Source organism: Pseudorasbora parva, chromosome 20, assembly GCF_024679245.1.
Source record: "Pseudorasbora parva isolate DD20220531a chromosome 20, ASM2467924v1, whole genome shotgun sequence".
Taxonomy (NCBI): Eukaryota; Metazoa; Chordata; class Actinopteri; order Cypriniformes; family Gobionidae; genus Pseudorasbora; species Pseudorasbora parva.
In genome coordinates this window covers 22959137-22979401 of record NC_090191.1, presented here as the reverse complement: position 1 = coordinate 22979401, position 20265 = coordinate 22959137, and the positions used below count along the sequence as shown (strand labels likewise).

General features: G+C 39.6%; 1 protein-coding gene across 28 annotated transcripts in view; it reads right to left on the bottom strand.

Annotated features, from left to right (window-relative positions):
• Nucleotides 1-20265, bottom strand: part of celf2 (cugbp, Elav-like family member 2) — a 185533-nt gene that overhangs the window by 19462 nt on the left and 145806 nt on the right. For 10 of the 28 annotated variants that reach the window (XM_067427595.1, XM_067427587.1, XM_067427590.1 and 7 more), the window contains 5 exons: nt 19151-19285; nt 12129-12208; nt 7056-7277; nt 4973-5036; nt 298-432 (listed from right to left, as the gene is read on the bottom strand). In XM_067427595.1, the coding sequence (XP_067283696.1) occupies nt 298-432; nt 4973-5036; nt 7056-7277; nt 12129-12208; nt 19151-19285 (636 nt within the window). The remainder of the gene's footprint in view (nt 1-297; nt 433-4972; nt 5037-7055; nt 7278-12128; nt 12209-19150; nt 19286-20265) is intronic. The other 18 variants (XM_067427603.1, XM_067427608.1, XM_067427607.1 and 15 more) reach the window with 4 other exon arrangements.

The following is a 20265-nucleotide window of genomic DNA, read 5'->3' as shown; positions in this document are numbered from 1 at the left end:
CCACGGAGCACAACAGCTTAACACCACACATATCGACACACTCTCTCAAACACGATGATTATGATGATGATGATGATGATGATGATGACGATGATGACCATGAACCACGATGGACGGTACCAAGGAACTACGCACACAACATGAAAACTAAAGTTAAAAGAATTGCAATGAAGGACATTCTAACAAAGAGAATGACGAACTCGACTACAACAAATGAAGGGACAACGACTCTACTGTGCAAATGATACCGCTATCAAAGAAGATGATGATGGTGACGATGGGACAGCCTCTGGTTACCTGGGCTGGCCAGGGCTCCCAGGGACCCTGTGCTGGAGGTCAGGGCGTTAGCGGTGGACGGGCTGGCCGAACTCTGCGCTGCAGCCGCTGCTGCTGCTAGAGTGGCCAGATTCTGCAACTGCAGAGCATTCATACCTGAAGAAAGAGAAAGTGTCAATGTCTGCGTGCATGTGCTTCGTGCATGCTAAACTAAAGGAACCACACATGTTCTACGAGTGCATGTCCTTGAGTACAAGAGTTAGTGGAGTTCTGTGTGGAGGCATTTGGTACAGAAGATCAGATTCTACGCATGGGCTCTGGTGCATCTGCCTAACACGAAACTCTAAAGGTGACTCTAGATTAGCGTGTTTGGGGCACGGCTACATGCAGTGGCCATGACGCCAACACACTGCGGGAAGTGGCTCGCAGCCAAGAAGGACAGAGATTGGAAGTGGTACAAGAGGAAAATGTACAGCATGTGCCGTATATACACGCAAAATGTATATACTGTATACTATGAGGAAGCACACACACACACAGAGAAAAAACACACACAAGAGACACAAAAGACTACAGCATTTAGTTTGTTGGGGAAGTGCACAAGAGAATTATAGGCCCTGCCCCAAAAGCCATTCTCCTACAAGTCCACAATATAGTGACTAATGCTTCATATATTGTCTGGTAGTTGTGAAGTTTTGGCTTGACGAAATGCGGGGAGATTGTGAGCACCTTTCTAAAAATTAAAAATGGGACACCCTGCAGTCTCATGGACTTGCCAAGTAAACGTCAATGTTTTTCAACTGAGATTGAAAGCAAGGACTCAAAATACAGAATCCAAAGCACTCATGAAAAAAATGTCTTTGTTTTTCCAGCCTCATCCCTTTAGACAGCAAAAGCATGTAATTTGGATTGGTCAGACAGTGCTCTGGGGACGCCACGGTTGTCTGCCCTCTCGATCCACTGAGCAAGCAAGAGAAGTGCATTAAGACTCTAATTAGCACATCACAGAAGGTGATTAGAGGCAGGAAATCTACCTCTAATTGCAAAACAAAGCCCAGGTCAAGATATAAGGGCAGAGATGAATCCGTAACGTGTTGCAATACTTAAACAGCAGGTTTAAAGTCGGCGTGAAATGGCTCTCAAGACCCAGTTTACTTCAGTAATGTAAAGGAAATTTAATATTTAACAAGAAAAAAATTAAGAGACAAAGTTGGGATGGACATAGTCTCAGCCTCAGACGCGACGTGACCGTTGGCTGAACGTCTGATGCATATGGCACACGTATCTGGAAACACTTCAGGACTTTTGAGGTCGTCATCTGATTGGTTGAATCCCACAGGATGTCCGTGAGAATTGTGTATTTCGTTCTTTACCGGTCCAATGCCTTTTAGAAACAAATGCCGTAATGCTAAAGCCCCTCATTGAAGAAGAACGTCGTCATATTTACAACTGTGACAATGAGTGCTTACCAGGATCAACTTAAAGCTGAATTTTCAAAAGTACGTGACGTTCACTGCTCAATGGTTGCAGTACACTTGAACAACGTCCTTGAATGAATCATTTATAGATGCATGCCGGTCTGTTATTGCAGAGACATCGACATTTTCAAAAGTCTTCTTGGGCGGTCCTTGACCAATGAAAGGTGTGATAGAGTCCAGACCTTCTGCCTTAAATCTGAAGGTCTGGCTACGCGAAACTAAGCAGGACCTGTTAAAGTGGCCTCAATATAGGTGGTTTGAAAGAAAAGGGTCAAAAGTGATGCCACCCCAAAACAAAAGTAGTTCTAGTTGGATATATTTTAATGAAAGATTGTGAAGGCAAAACGTTGTAATTCTTTTTGAATAATTGTTTAAAATAAGACCAGGATTGGTAAAGGTCAATTAAGTAGGTCATTTCTGAATTCATGCTTCATGGCTTCAAGCTTGAATAGTATACTATAAAAGAAGCTAGAAAAGCTGCCATTGAAGGAGAAAGTCCAGTGTTGGAAGGTCAAAAAGAGAGGTTACGACAGAAATGGACTCTGAAATTGAGGGCTTTGTGACCGCCTTTGTGCTTTTGTATAAAGCGGAAAAGAAATCAGTTTTTGGCACACAAGTGTAAAAAATGGGCAATGGGTATTTGGCACAATGTGAATTCTGTGGTTGAGAAGGGCACTCCTGCTAGTGTGTGTGTGTGTGTGTGTGTGAGAGAGAGAGAGAGAGAGAGAGAGAGAGAGAGAGAGAGAGAGAGAGAGAGAGAGAGAGAGAGAGAGAGAGAGAGAGAGAGAGAGAGAGAGAGAGATAAAAAGAGAGATAAAGAGAAAAAGAGAGATCCACCCATGCAGTATGTTCACACTCTCTGCGGACTGAGTGGAAAGAGAGGTGTCAGGAAAGAGGTGATGCTGGCTCTCGCTGAATGTTCATCATGTGTAATGGAGCTCCTTATGGCTCGTAACTCCACCCACAGCACAGACACAGCAGATGTCAGCTGTATATATCGGCTGCCAATCATAGACGGTTGCCAGGGGACAGATGGAGGGGTCCAAAGATTTCACAATTCAGCTGAGAAAAGCCTTCAAATCCTGTTGAGTTTGAGAGCTCCTGTCAATTCGCACTTCAAGTAGGGTCTCAAACAGACTGATATGTTTATCTGGTCATATTGAACAGGCTTCTGGCTTGGGATTATGCAATGTTCTACGTTGAACTTTTAAATTATTGGCCGTAAAAGTATAGAAGGAGAAATGGAGGATGACGCAGATCGAATTTAAACCCCCGTCTTACATGAGCTTCACAGCTTAACATGCCTGGAGCATGCAGGGGTGTCCAACACACTTGCCTGGAAGTTTCTAGTAATCCTGAAGATCTTGATTAGTTGGTTCAGGTGTGTTTCTGTGTTAGAGGTAAACTAAAAGCAGGATAGTGGCCCTCCAGGATCAGGATTGGACCACTAGGCCATGGCTATGACTGAAGTAAATTCACATATTTAACATCTAGATGTGTTGTACCAATTTTGGCATCAGCAAAGTCAAATGTCATTGGTTAAACTTGGTGATACTACATATTTAAATGTACAATGTATGCACATAACATTCTGCAATATTTCCATTGTATGCAAAAGAACAGTTTAGATATGAAAAATCTCTTCTTTTCCGTTATATTTTGAACGACACGACACTGAGAAAATGACAGAATTTTCCTTATTAGTTGAACGGTTCCATTAATCCAGCACTGACTCGTTTCTGTATATAATCTGTAAGTATAATAACAAACCCCTTCGTCCATCATGCGTGACCAACTCCCATTATTTTCCGCAAATAAACCAGCTTTATTAAAAGTCTAAACTAAGCTGTTTTTGGTCATTATATTGCCTTAAAAATGAGGTCCAGAAATCTCTATTGTTATGGTAATGTGGAAATTTTTCGCTCTTTAATTGTGTGGTGGCAGCTGCCGCTGGTTTGGCTCAATGTGAGCTTCATTCTCGCTGAGAGGCTGTCACAGATGTACCACTAAACTTAAACGAGAGCTTCCAGGACTCTCTTCATAATGGTAAACAAAAACACCACAGTCCTGCTCACCCTCTCCACAAGAGCCTACATTAATGAGGAAGCCACTCTCTGGTGTGCAAAACTGTTGTCAGGGGGGAAGGCTTTAAGAGATAAAGGCACTCATCCTACACACACTGTAAGCCATTTTAGATGCTAATACGTTCTCTTTCTTTCATCCTTAGCAGCTGCAATTAGGCAAGACCGTGTGCTATAAATATTTCACTTTCCTTGAAGGCCTGGCAGCTTGATAAACAGACCACAATTAAGACCTGACAAGAACAGAGACACACACTGGGAATGTAATGCACAAGAAAACGAAAAAACATTGAAAACGGGGGGGAAAAAAGAAGAAAAGCGAGTAAAGAGAAACTTTCACTCAAGAGTTTTGTTGCATCTAGCGTGATGTCGGAGGCAAAAAGCTGTCAAAGGTAGAACAACACACACCTGTCTAACAGCGAGAGCAAGCAGGAGCTCATTGACAGATGTTGTAAAACACTAATCGTGTTCCAGATTGCTAAACCAAGTCCGCATGAAGAAAGAGGAACGTATCATGTCGCTTCGATGAGGGATCCATCTTGTTGCTGAATTCTCTGCAGGTGAATTTGACAGTATTTGTGCCATGAACAAACTGGGATAAGTGGCCTCTTTGGATAAGGTTATTTTCCTTTGTACTCTTCTTTGTGGATTGCTAAAGTGAAAATGTAAAAAGCTGAAGGCATCTGAGGGTTGATGGGGCGTATCATCATAATCTAGTCTCCCATAAGCCTCACAGACCCCAGGCAAGGAGATGTGATTGGATGATGAGACTCTTCTTCCAAGAAACAAAAAAAAAAAAGGGTTTGATGTACAGTACATTGGAACAGGCGTGGAAAGAATGGCTCAATCAAGTCTGACACACACATACACTTACTTACAAACATTACAAAGTATCCAGGTGTGCTACACATTGTAGAAAGCCAGGTATTCTACAGCATGATGAAAATAAACTCTGAGGCAGGATGACAATGTTCTCAGCAAAACCGCTGCTGATCCTGGATCTGCTCAGGATTTGAGGTGTCAAACTGGGTTTGTTATGCAATCCAGATCTGGGTTGAATGGTTTAGTAGGGGGATGGGTGTTTAGTTGAGGAGTTACAATGGGGGTAGGGTAACAGATCTGAGATCAGTATCTCACCTGCCATTTGTTGAATACCACTGAACGCTCCTAGGTTACTGGAGGAGGTCGCTTGTTGGAGCAGCTGAAAGGAAGAGAGAGAAGGGAAAAAAACACCATTAATATGTAATCACTATGACACATTGGCTTATGGTGATGGATATATAAGGATAATGTTTGGAGGAGCTAGTGTTAGCTAAATATTGATGAAACATTGTGGTTTGTTCCCATGTTCCATGTTGTCTGGAGTGACACTATAGAGCAGTCTGTCAACAGTAAAGCAACACATACGCCTCTATCTGTATGGGCGTGTCCTTCGCCTCTGGTGTTCCTCAAGTATTGGTATTGGGCCCGCTATAATTTTGTATTTATGTAAATCTAATGAACAAAACCAAACCAACACACCCGATTATAATATATTCGATTTCTAATATACAACATGTTTGATGTCTAATGTAAATAGCACTTTTCAGTGCAACACAACAAAATGTGACCAATAAAGAGTCTTGCAGCATGGCACATTATTGCTATGTGGCCAGTTTAAGGTAGATATGCCATTTATCGTTTTATCACTTCAGCACAGTGAGACTGGAACATCAGGCTAAATAAATGAATATATTTCATAGACGAGAAATGCTAACTATGGACAGTCTCTTAAAACAATAATTTGAGAGCAACTCAACTCACAAAATGCAGTGCTGAGATTGAAAACCATGTCAAATACTTAAAGGAACTTAATCATAAAATACTTGAGGAGCACTTCAAGGTATTAGACTCATACATCGGTGCCAGTGAATACTGTCATGCTAAGAGTCGCCCGTCAGTTCTGCTGGCAGTGTGTTGCTGTCCTGAGCAGTTTCTGCACATGAAAGGGGAGAGGAAAGCAGACTCTAAATGACTCTAGAGGATTAGGATGACATTGAACTAGACCCCTCAGACTGCTTAAAAGCTAAACGTAACCTCAAAATGACAGGGAAGTGGAAAAGGCAGAAAAAGGAGAAGCAGAAGGGTGGGAGAGATGGCCCTGTCCCAATGCTCTTGCATAGTCCTTTAATCCTCACCCACTGTCCTTATGGACACAAATGCAAGTAAATGTCACCACCATGCTGTATCCTCTTTATATTTAGGAGGATGAAGACAGGCGTGAGTGAAACAGGAAATGTATGTATTGTTCTCATTCCAATCCAATTACACAACAGAGCCAGAGCCGGGCTCTGAAAAAAAATCTTTATTTTTCTTAAAGAGAAAGTGATATTTAACATTGGACAAACCTTTTAACATGATAGTATACTCCTGTACATATATTTCAATTTAAATGTGTAATTTTTTTGTTTGATCAGAACTACGTTCTTTGCAATGCATCATGCCATGGGATGAAATGTTGAATTATGGTGATTGATCTTGGAGCTGGTTGGTTTGGGTTTATGGCTTTATAAGGCGTTTTACTTAAGTTTTTTATGCCAATGAAGAAAATGAATGGGAAGAATACTTCAGAAACCAAGGCCGCTAAAAAAACTTCCCACTCTTTTTGCCTTCTTGTAAGTACCAAGAAAGCTGGAGTGGTTGCATCCACTAACGCAGCGGTTCTCAACCTTTTTGATTCCAAGGCACCCCATTGTCCACAACCATTTCTTTTCCGGGAATATTTAATTTTTAAATCAAAATTTCTACCCCAATATAAAAATGCCCATGGAGTTTATTTTCATTTTATTATTTGACAAGACTTGTCCAGGTCTATAAAATTAGACTATATTATACATCTAGGATTTTTCTAGACAGTGAAAACAAAAGAGCTGTTGTGGGGGTAAATTATAACAACAACAAGAAAATCTTGTTTTTCAGGCATTTTAGCTTGTTTTAAAACTGGTTTTGTCTTACTTTAAAACCCCTTAGGAAGTTTCCTGAGGCCCCCCTGGTTAAGAACCACTGCCCTAACGGCTTCTGAATGGCAGCACCACCCTTCATAGTTTTGAGTATGGGGACCGGTTTCGATCGTGGTACGATCGAAGTTCAACAGATGAGAGATTTTGGAAAGGGTGAAGACTAGCTCGGAGAGAGCAAGAGAGGTGGGGGGCGGGGCAGGGGGGCGGAGACAGTGACTGACTGCGGCGGCTGCGCTGGCTGTGCTGCTGGTGGGCGTGGCTACGTGGGTGTGTCCTCTTACTGCCAGATACTGCGGGGTGAGGCCGGTCAGGCCGGTCAGGCTGCCCCAGGCAGACGCGCTGTTCAACTGCTGCATCTGCTGTGCCAACTGCTGCTGCAGCCGCCGCTGTTCCTTATCCTTCTGCGTGTCGGCAAACTTAACCACCATGGGGGAGGAGCAGCCCTGTGTGGACAGATTAAAAGAGAGAGGAGGAAAATGGAAGAGAAAAAGGGGTAAAAAAAGAGGGAAAGCTAAGTATCTAGAAGAGCAATGATCATGTGCAGTGGTACTGCATAAACCAATAATGGCACAAAAACACACACACACACACAACCGCTGGAGCGACGGGAGTTCTTGGTGAAATGAGAGCGCTGTGCTGTGCTGCTGATTTTATTTCCCAGGAAAGCGATTTCCTGCTTTATAAAACTATTTCATCATCTGTCTGAGAGAGCGAGCGAGATCTCCCACCCCTCAGCCCTCACTGCACCCTACAGACCTGCCGCATTTCTGCTAATCTCTCACACGTTCGTTCTCCGACGAAAGCAAACAAACGTAAACATCTTGGTTCTGACCTGTGATGCCTGTTTAACTAAAATCCTCAGGGTCAGAACTTTATGCATGGCAAGTGTTAGTTCCTGAAGTGGTTATTCAACCAATACATTCATTTACACATGATCTACTCACTCTCATATTCTTCAAAATCATAGGTTATAAAAAATATCCAAAAGGGCTCATCTGATGAAAACATGTCCAGGATGCCTTTTACCCCCATATCAAAAAAAAAAAAAAAAAAAAAAAATATATATATATATATATATATATATATATATATATATATATATATATATATATATATATATATATATATATATATATATATATTTTTTTTTTTTTTTTTTTTTTTTTTGGCATAGTGACACTTATTTTTATAAGTATTGAGCATATTCTACCTCACATTCTCATTACAATAATGTTTTATTTATGTTTTTTTTTTTTTTTTGTATTTCCTATTATTCTCATTAGATTCTAACTACTATAATACAACAATTTATTGCAATACAGTGATATTTTTATTTAAATCGGCAAAGTTATAAAGATATTTTACAATGTAAATAATATTTACATTTTATTCCCAATGGTGATTCTAATTAGATTCCAGTTACTATAATTCAATAATTTAGTGTACTTTGTATTTAAATACTATTAAACAAGAACAAAATAAGTTACAATTTAAATAATATGTATTTTTATTACAATAATGCAAATCTTTTTTGCCATTATGCACTGTAAAAAATATATTGTTGGTTTAACTTAAAGTAAGTAACCTGGTTGCCTGGTTACAATTTTGAGTTTATTGAAATTAAAAATTTGAATTGATTTTTGTAATTTGACATGCTCCTCTGTGTCATCACAAATAAAACACACAAAATTATCCAATATGCTTATACAATCTTTTAACAAATATCTGATTTAAGGTTGTCAATTCTCAAAAATGTTAATTGTATTAACTAAATTTCAAGAAACTCAAAATTAAGGCAAACAGGTAACTTCTTTTTTATTTATATTTTTTGTTACAGTGCGGTAATACGAATTGGTGTTAGGAAATGTGATTATATAGCTTCTTTTTTGTGAAAATTCAACAAATTTGGGAGAAGAAAAAAAAAGGCCTGGACATGAGCTTCACCCAAGATGTACCATAATAGCAGTCCACACAAACTACTCAACATATTCAAGATCTTCTTAGTTTGAGGCATGTGAGGAGCATGTGAGGATCAGGCTAAAATTTAAATCACAGTGAAGTTGAAGAAGATGGTAACAGAATTTTCTCTGACGCAAGCACATAAGTGCACATGTTACAGAAGTAAGAATTTGCAAATGGTGTTCAGTAAGAACATTCAGAAACACAATTACATGTATTAATATCAAAGCTGTTCCTCAGGCAACAGCAGCTAACACAGGGCAGCCATATGGAGCCACAAGAGGACGAAAGATTGAGACGAGTGCTTCAAGGCAATTATTCTACATCGCTGTCTCTTGTCTCTACCTTACAGGTGCTGATTCACTCTGATAAATCACTCTACCGCTTTTATTGTGCTCTCTCTGAACTGCAAAGCACAGACCGACAAAAAAAAAAGAAAAAGATGAAAGATCACAGACCCTCTAGAACGAGTGTGTTGGAGAGAGAACATTTGAGTTTCCTTGGAGGTGGAGCGCCTAACATCCACCCGGAGCGTTCTACAGTGTTCCTTCCATTCGGAGAGCTGATTTTCTTATTTCTGCTCTCAGATGGAGGGGAGGTAAAAATAAAACTTGTAAGGCAAAAAAAAAAAAAAAGAGATTTAACTCAAGCTGTCAATCGAGTGGTGCCATCTCCGAGTGAACATCTCAAGAGACCGAAAAAATCTCATTACTCACTCGCTCTGTCTTTCTCTCCTACACACACGCACATACACTCTCTCTGCAGCCTTCGAATAATGTGAAAGAAGCAGCTAAAGTGTACACGTTAAAATTATAGGTTAATCTCACAAAGACATGCCCAGATAAGTTGTCGAAAGGTTAGGTTAAATTTCACCCGAACACGCGGGGTGTCACGCACACACTCCCATGGAATATACAGGAGCAAACGGACGTGCATTTGTGGAGACAGACACACACACAAACACAGCAACGCAATCACAGAGATAAAGAGAGACAAACACATATCAAACGAGATGAACGTCCAGGGACACTATTGCGAACCACAGCACTGAAAACAACCCTTTGAGATGAAACTAAAGGAGCAAGGCCGATCGCGATGTGTGCGTGTGCCCAGGCGCATGCATGACCACCCTCTGTCATATCCGTTTTCATTAAGTCATGACATTCAGAAAGGCCACAAATTCCTCTGTGTGAGGGGAGGGCGAAGAGATGGCCGAAAACAAACAACAACCCGACACAATTTACTCACTCTCATCTAAACCGGGTAATTACTTTCCCTTTGTGAAAAAGATGTGGCTTACGGGGGGTTGGCGTTTGGGACACATACTGTGCAGACATGTGGCTAGCAGGCATGAGGAAATATATTCGTAAATTTAGCTAAGAATTGATAATTACAGGCCTTCGGAGACTTGAGAATGCTGCTTAAAGCCATTAGTGTCAACGATTTCTGATTGGTTAATAGGTGGCTTTTAATTCCGGGTGTCAATGTTAAAAACAACATGTCCGCAAGGGTTAACGTACGTTGGGAAATTTGCAGAAAGGGGTGACATGCGCGTGCAAACCCGAAGTCACACACACAGTCGCATAGTTAGGGCCTTGTATTAGACAGCTGTCAGCACCCTCTGATTTGGTGTGTCAGAGCTTTGACATTTTGACAGGCACTGAGACGGACTGCTAAACTCTGAGAGCAGAACGGCAGCATTCTACAGGGCAATCACAATGTAAAGGCCAGTCGGAGGTCTGTTATTAAAGCGCCTGTGACATCGTCACCACGAGACCCGTCTGCTAATGGGAGACTGGTTGGGGTGGGGTGGGTCCGGGGGTCCTTCTTAGTTTGACCCATTTGGCCAGGGGTGGCTTTTGCAATGCCTGACAGTAATAACAGGGAGCGAAGAGGCACTTAATATGGAGTTGAAAGTTCTGTAGAAAAGTGACTGAGAAAAAAATTATGTTTAAAAAAAATTAAAATAAAGTTTTATCTTGCAACTTAGCACTTCAAAGGGAAAATATTAGAATCTGTACATGGTAGTGATACTGGTCGCCAATTCAAATAGAAATAAGAGAGAAAAGGATAGCTATAGCAAGAGAGGCTCTGTTCTAAAAATCTAGTGAGCACTCTAACTGCCTTGGCAGCATCCTAAGAGAAATGAATCCTCGTAAGTGACTGATTTGGAACGCACTACGTAGTCAGTAACTTGTGTGTCATACACACTTACTCACATACTAGTCTGTGATAACTATGTTAAGCTAATGATAATATTTTAGCAAACCAAAACAAAGCAGAGAATCCAAGAAAATTGTACAAAGGTAAATGTGTACACATTAGCATTCTGCTAAGATAACAATGCTAATCTCATGAGAAGTGGTCAGATTAGGAAAAAAAATGTGTAGGAAAAGATGGTCCATTGTCCATTATCAATAGTGTCAATAGCAAAATAAGCAGCTTTATAGGTTAATGTGCGTGTTTAAATTTAACAGATGCAAATGTGACCTATTTAGAACGCTCTAGCTCTATAGGCAGCAACTTCTGTGTCATATACATGACACTCCTTGCACAGACTTTAGTTATATATCATGTTCTTTAGAGTTTAGGATTAGCATGCTATTAAGCTAATTCCGATATTCTAATAAGCAAAACAAACTAGAGCATCCAGAAAAATGGTACAATGGTACCATTAGCATTCTGATAAGCATACAACAGTACTTTTGTATTTGGAGCACTCTATAACTTGTCATACAAATAGCTCTCCTTACTCATGCAACTTAACTCACCATTGACTTTAATGGGGGTTGGCATAAGCATGTTGCTAAGCTAACAACACAACACTAATGAATAAAACCAAAACAAATCACACAAAATGGTGTAAAATTGCTCGTTTTAGTCAGAACTAGGCCTGTTTCTTTATACTTTGCAGTACTGAATGAAATACTTTAGTATCATCATGGGTAGCTATGTTCACCATTTTGGATGGAAGCTGCTAAGCTAACAATGACACTACAATAAGTAAAAGTTGTGACATTTAGACATTCTTGATGCAACGTGGATCTGAATGAATGACTCTAATGGTATTGTAAGCCATCTTGGAATTTTTTCACTGAGAAGGATATCCAAAAGGAAGTTGGAACAACCTTTCGCGAAGAGAACGCACCCTTAAAATGATGCCCTCAAAGCTCACTAGGTTTTTGAACAGAGATAGAGATAGACAGATAGATAGATAGAGAGAGAGAGAGAGAGAGAGAGAGAGAGGAGAGAGAGAGAGAGAGAGAGAGAGAGAGAGAGAGAGAGAGAGAGAGAGAGAGAGAGAGAGAGAGAGAGAGAAGACAAGGGTACAGTACCTCCATGGTTTGAGACTGATGCATGGCTTTGATTGCATTCTGTGCCATAGCCCTGGTAGAAAACGTGACAAACGCACATCCTGCAGGAAGGAGGGGAGGGACGTGGGAGGGAGGGAGGAGAGGAGAGGAAGGAGGAGAGACGAGAGAGAAACAAAACAAGACAAAAGGGTTGGACAGGTTGTTATAAAGCCAAAAAACAAAGATCGTACAAAGAACACAGCAGACAACAGTGCTATACAGTGGCTAGAATAGAACGATCAACATTCAACATTCAGCTTCAGATAAACATTCAACATTCAACATCTCAAAATACACACTCAACAAAATGACTATCAGCAATGGAATCGGTTCTTTAGTCTTGTTTGGTGTGATGGCCTGGAAACTACGGGATTAGAGTGTGCGGCTAGTTTCATCACACACACATACACGTACTTCGTCACGCCCCAACTCGACCTGTAGTTACCGCAATACCATATGTTCAATTGTTAAAACCAATACTAGAGAAATTTGCTTAATTTTCCTGATTTGCAATTCCAATTTTGATACTTTTTAAAAAAAAAAATACTTTTATACTTTTATACGGTCTCTTTGTGAATTTTTTGAAGCTTAAACGTTTTGGTGGAATGGACTTTTTATTCATTCATGTTTCAAAGATGAATGAAAGTGGGTGATTTTATCCTTTTCTTCTCAATATTATTATAATAGTAGTGATAGTATTGACAGTGGCATGTCTCATAAGCTGTATTTAAATCTTAAAACCAAAGGCAAATTAATTCAGTAGGCCTATCCACAAATAAGTGTGTGTGTGTGTGTGTACATATATATATATATATATATATATATATATATATATATATATATGTGTGTGTGTGTAGGGGGATAACTCCTTTTTAAATAACTGTAATCAAGCCGAACAATCCCTGGAGGAGAGTGTGTGTTTCGGGAGCGCTTGCAATGGCATCTGGGACAAGAAGTCTTGGAACCGAGGCGGTGCAAGCGGGAGCCAGAAGAACAGGCCATATGGAGGCATGCTGGGGGAAAACGCAGCCCTGTTTGAAGAGCTCTACGCTACTGTGCAGTCCAGAACATTTATACATATTGAGGACACACACATGCTCGCATGCATGGACAGTCTAGTTAATGGGTTAACTGCTTCTCACACTTCTTCACATGCGAATGCACTGACATAGGAATGAAAGAATGGAAGAGAAGAAAGAACAAAAGACTTGTCGTCCTGTCTTTTCGTAAATGCTTCCTTCGAGTGCTTTCTTTTAAGTGTGGGAACTGTTTACGATGCGATGTGGTTTTGACCAGAATAATGGACATGATGGTCAATTTCATATTACTTTCTCTCTTTTCCTACAGAAACATTCTCATGCTGCCATAGAGAAGGACTGGAATTATGTAGTTCTGTCGCACACACAACTGTCAGCTTTCAATCTTGTTAAATAAGAAGTACTTTCTGGAAAGCTTGCGTTATTCTTCACCCACAGTGCATACTTTGCATCTCAAAATACAGTGCAATCAACATTCACAATTACAACATATGAGCAATACCGCTATGATTTTACCACGATTCTTCAGGAAAATCTCGAATTTCCCACTGTCAAGGAGGGCATAGTGATTGCTCGCTTGTCTCATAAATGGTCAATGACAATAATAATAAAAAATATTCACATAAAATAAATAAATAAACAAACAAATAATCTTTTCAAACAATAATTTTTCATGCTATATGTTACATGGTGGTGTAATGTGGTGTAAGCAAGTTAAAAAATAATAATAATTCTTACACCTTAAATACATGTAAATAGTAACTATTATTAAAAATACTAGTATATTTCAAGTTAATCAGCATTTTATTTACACAAACATCCTTACTTATTAATTTATAAATATAACTTTGTTTTGGGGGAGTTGCACCACATGACATTTTACAACCTAAGCTTGCCTTGTAATAAAGTTGAAATATTAAATATTTTAAGAAATGTATTAACCTAGACACATAGTCATTGGGGTCTGCAAGATGTTGGTTGCACCATATGATTTAAATCAATCTTTGATTTGACAGACTTAATTAGATAAATAAATAAATAAATAAATAAACGAGAATTCAGTTGCACACGTTCTTAATCGGCTTTATGAGTTTAAAATTAATAAATAAACAAATACATAAATAAATAAATCAACTTTTAAGCAGCATCTCTTACCACCCCCTTCCAAAAATACCAAAATAAATTTTAATTCAGAAAGTAAAAGATGCTCTTCATTAAAAATGTGTATTTATTTCTATAGCATTTAAAATGCTTTTTTTTTTTATTATTAAATTAAATCAGCAATAATTCTGCCATGCAATACAGTGTTACAACCACAAGGTTGGGCTGTATATCTGCTGGCATCGGCTACCTGCTCTAGCAGACCTTCCTTTCTTCTCTCTTCTCATTAGCATCTCTCTCCTCGCGATCACTCCGAATGCAACCTCCTTTCTGTCTTCAGAGCGGGTGAATCTGGCCCCGGCGAACCGGAGCACCGCCACAAGTGAAAGCGGAATGAAAGGCTGTTTATTTTTAGAGTTGTTTAATTAGCCTCATCATTAAAGCAGTTTTGGACACTCTAAGGGTGATACTTGTGGGCACTGGCTTGGTGCGAAACTCTAAAGAAGCCATCTCTTGGGGGAGAAACGCAGAAAAAGAAAAAAAATGTTTTCTTTCAACTCTCAAAGTCCTCGTTTTTGCTGACCTGCGACTGCAGAGTGCGTTCACGGTTTGGACGAACTATGATCTAGTGAGATGATAAGCCGTTAACAAGGAGACAGAATTAAAGAATTTCCAAGGAAACCGATTAATTATTCTTATTCCGCAGCACTCTGGAATACTTGAAGGTGATTGGTCAATCGCAGCGTTCTGGGGTCAAATTCTTTTCGCATAATGAGCCATAATTGTCTCAAGCAACTAATTTTCTGTGCCTTGTTTTTCTTTTTACATATAAAAATAAGTTTAATGCAAACCATTATTTCATTGTCCATGCGAAAACAATGCAAACAAATAATAAACGAGAGAGACGTTGCAATACGGAGGGATAGAGAGAGCGAGTGATGAGTTTTTTGAAGAAAGTGGGGTAGCTCCCAGGGCACTGCGCTCACATGTGGCCTGATCTATATTTTATTAATAGTGAAGTTCAATGATGATTGATAGACCGATTTAATAGCGATGTGAGAGTGCTGGTAAAGTCATCCTAGTCCGTGGGATTTACCGTACACCTCCTTTACACACACATTTACTCATCTATTTATTCATCCAATCCTTTTTTATGGGAGGGCGGGGTGGTAGTCCCTCTCATAGAAGCATTTCAAATATATCTCCAACCACTAGCTGAGGGAATAAAGTTAATCTCCTGTGGAATTAAAATATTCATGAGGACAGGAGGAAAAGACGGAGAAGAAGGACTGTGGAGGAGTAACGCGAATGAGCGGAGGATGGAGGGACGACTAGAGGAGTGGATGAGGAGGATAAATGAGTGATATAAGAGGGCTGTGTGCAAGAGCAGAGCATTCTGGGAAGTTGGAGGTACGGTGTAATTCCCTACAGGTTACATCAAGCTGGAAAAATCTTCAACACTATCATGTACCACATACACGCGATTCTTGAGGAAATCGAACAACCTTACACACACACACACACACACACACACACACACAAACACACACACACACACAAACACGTTTGTTTTTGTGACATATATGGGGACATTCCATAGGCGTAATGGTGTTTATACCATACAAACCGTATTTTCTATCCCCTTACACTGCCCCTGCCCCTAAACCTACCCATCACAGGAAACATTCTACATTTTTACTTTCTAAAAAAACTCATCCTGTATGATTTATAAGCATTTTGAAAAGTGGGGACATGGCCAATGTCCTCATATTACACCCTCTCCTTGTAATACCTGTGTCATACTCATGTCATTATACATTTGTGTCCTCATATGTCACAAAAACATGCCCACACACACACACACACACACACACACACACACACACACACACACACACACACACACACACACACACACACACACACACACACACACACACACACACACACACACACACACACACACACAGCAAGAGACTGCTAAGTAGCAAACCTTTGAACTTGAAGAAAAAAAAGAAAAAAGGAAAAAAAAAAAAAACACTAACCAGTATCTCTAACTGCCACATTTGTCCAAAATGTGCACAATTGTCTAATTCTTAAAGCTTAGCTTGTGCATTTCGATTTTTTTTTGACAGCTAAGGGGCTTAAAAAGGTTTTGCACTTACAATAGAGGTCAATTGCCAAGAGTACACCAGCTGCCCCATAGACTTACAATATGTGCATTTCAAAAGCTTTTTTTACAAGATGAGAAAACTGACAATTAGTAATCGACAATGGAGCTTAACTTGAATATTCTGTTAATGAAGTATAGTAATATATCAATATGTGCTCTGTATAATGGGTTGTATCTTACACTTTTGTTGCATTTTATTTTCTTTAACCTCTAAAGTCCGCTTATATTATTAGTAGGACTCTCAATTTAATTAGTTATGAGAAAATAACTTGTTCAAATGATTTAACACATGTCTTGCCCGAGACCTATGTAGGGCATCATACAATTCATACAGTTGACTGGTGAAAAACATGATGTAGGGCAACAGCTCACTGCATGATGTATATAATGCAGTTAAAATGCCCCCACAATTCAAGATATTGTTCCGAAAATTTTGTTCCAAAAAAACACGAGTCCAAATGTGATAATGATTTTTTTTTTTACAACAGTTCAATAAATAAGTTAATATTGTGTTATATTTCAGGCACAATATTCTGATTTAAAAAAAAAAAAAATGCCAGCAAATTAACCTATTAAAGGTGCACTATGCAACTTTCCGTCCACTAGAGGTCGCCTATTCAAAACAAAGGTGTAGTTTGATGACGGCAAGTTTGAGCACAGCATCTTGGGACATGTGGTCTTTACCTCACAGCCGGTGGAAAATAGGACTCGGGCAGAAATCACATTCATGGATGCGGTTATTAACGTTACTGTAGTGTGAAGAAGAGCAGGAGCGAGTGTTGTGGAGCTGAGCACGGCTGCTGGAGCGATTGTTATACAAATACCCGCCTCGGGAACACCGGGACTTTTATTATGACAGGACGGGACACATTCGCCGGGCGCACACTATTTCCACGCTTCCGGTCATGAGTATAAGGTAAAGCAGCTCTGTTTATCATATTAGATACATTTAAGTGTGTTTAAAATGATGTTATGATGTTACTCTGTGCATTCGTTCGGCGCTGCTGTGACTTGTTCACACTTCTAAGAGCAAAGCACTTCTGCCCAATAAAACTGAGGGAAACGCAGATATGATGCAATTGACAGGCGACTCCCTCAAACGCTATGCTGACACGTCCCGGTTCATTGGTTAAAATAGCAATTTTCTCACAATTTACAAATAGTTGGAAACGTCTGGCCTAGTGGTTTTTGAATATTTTACTGCAAAAATACTACATAGCGCACCTTCAAGCTAGAGTAGAACCGAGCAACTCACAGCAGTGTTTCGTTTCTGAATCAATCCGTGTTTTGAGCGAATCAATCGGGTAACCGATTCAATGACTCATTCATAAAGAGAGCCATTTACTTCATGCCTGAATGAATCAGCAGTTTGAACCAATCCAATGAATGGACCCACTTTATATTAGGTGGCCTTAAGTACTATGTACTAACATTGTAATTAATCATTTGATACAAAGCACTTATTTTGTACATACATGTCTTACATAGTACTTACATTTTAAAGATACCTGCATGTAATTACATGTGTAATTAATTTCTGTAGTTACATTTTTAGTTATACAGTTGGCTCTTCCCTTACACCTAACTTTACCCTTTAACTGACCCACACCACCACACCTGTCCCTAACTCTACCCGTATCTCACCTCAATATCAGCAAAGGTGTTTTGCAATACAATTTGAACACAGTAAGTACATTGTACTTATTTTTTGATGTAAGTACACAGTACTTAAGGACACCTAATATAAAGTGGGGCCCATTAAATATCTATTTCTAAAGCTTTTTGTCTAGAGCAGTGGTTCTCAAACCTGTCCTGGGGACCCCCAACCAGTGCACATTTTGCATGTCTCCCTCATCTAACACACCTGATTCAAATCATCAGCTCATTAGTAGAGACTGCAAGACTTGAATTGGGTTTGTTTGAATTGGGGGGGGGGGACTAAAACTTTTAAGTTTAATCATTTTAACTTTTAAGTTTTTTATGAGTATTTAACTCCCTACTGTGACCTGTATATCAAAATGGGCTGATTTTGCTACTGTACCTTTAAGACTTCCATGTGTACATGAGCCCTGTTATGATTGGTTATATGTCTACTCTTTTTTGAAAAAAAGCGTAAGCCTAACATCACAGATTGTATGAATGAGATTGTATAAATAAATATGATTACCCATCAATTCGGCAAAATGTAAAAAAAAGCTACAAACTGCCATGAGATTGTGTCGGTGGTTCACACTGTTGTTCGTCAGAATGCCACAAGCGGCTGAATGCTGTATAGATGTACTGTCTATAAATGTGGGCGGTCATATGTTAATGAGTTGTGATGTCATAAACATTATGTTTTTCCGCTTACAGTGTCCAGTCCAGTGTGTCCTCATAGAAAGTGAAATTCTGAGGGACGTAAAACATTCACTGCCAATCAGAATATATTTGTCATTTAATATATAGAGACATGGAATGCTTTATTTGACCAATGAGGTTTCCAGGGGGCGTCGCTACCCAGTGTGATCCTTCTTTGCAATCGCACCTGGTTAGCTGATAGTGTTAGTTTCACATTCATTTTGCGTTGAGATTGTTAGAGCACATGTCAATTTTTTTCAAACAAGACAGAAAAATCTTGTTTTCCATCCTATGCTTCCTTTAAAAATGTAGAAAAAAATGTAGAAACCCTGATATAGTATGTGCATGTGTCTCACCTCGGCTGAGTCCGTCTGGTCCCCTCAAGATGCGGCACTCCTCGATCTGTCCGAAGGGAGAGAACATGACCCGGATGTCGTTCTCATTGCATTTCTTCGACACCATGCCGATGAACAGCTTTCTGTCCTCCACCGCTGAGCGATAGGAAGGGTGGAGAAAACAAATGAGACCAACGTGTGGGGGAAAAAAAGGTGTGATCACGTGACCAACATCTCATTAGCACATCAAGCCTAGACACACAACAGCAAATTTTCGTTTGGTTCTCTTTGATCTTTTCTTTCAATGACCCAGGCGCTCTCTTTTGCCTGTAATCTGCGTGTGCTGCCTTCAAGTCCTCTTGGGATGTTCCTATTTACGAGCTCGGAGGCCGTAATTATGATGTGTATTTTTGGTCGAAATAAAATGGATGCGTTGAGCGATTTCATTTTCATTTCTCTCTTTTACAGTTCACCACAAAGACACAAAGCTCTTTAGCACTAATGCACCAAAATGAAAAGGAAAATGTGCATTAGGTGTGTAATTGACGCTTTATTTATGTATTTTATCATTCTTGTGCTGCCACAGAGAATGATGGGATCTGTGAGAAACCGAACAGTATTTGTTATTTTTTTACCTCATATCCCGATGAGTCTCATCAAGTTTTCCCATCGGCAGTAACTTCCGTTAGGTGAGGTCAAGCTGGTGCGATCATAGATAAATATATATGTATATATATATAGATTCTCATTTGTGCCTGCGCAGATCGATCGAATAAGGATCTACATGGTATATATCTATGATAGCACCAGCTTGACCTCACCTAACACAGCCGATGGGAAAACTTGATCAGACTCGTCGGGATATAAGGGAAAAAAATTACATAAATACTGTTCGTTTTTTTCACAGAAACCGATTGGTTTGTGTCTTAACAAAGCAATGTTTCGTCAGGAGCAGCAGGGTTTTTGTGCACGTTGCCTAAGCATGTTTTTTTTGTTTGTATGTTTTGCTCTCATAGAACCTTACCCATTCACATGATTATATGACTGGCACACAGCAACGGTTGGAGTTAAAAATCTTCATTTGTGTTCTACTGAAGAAACAGACACACCTACATGTTGGATGCACTGAGGGTAAG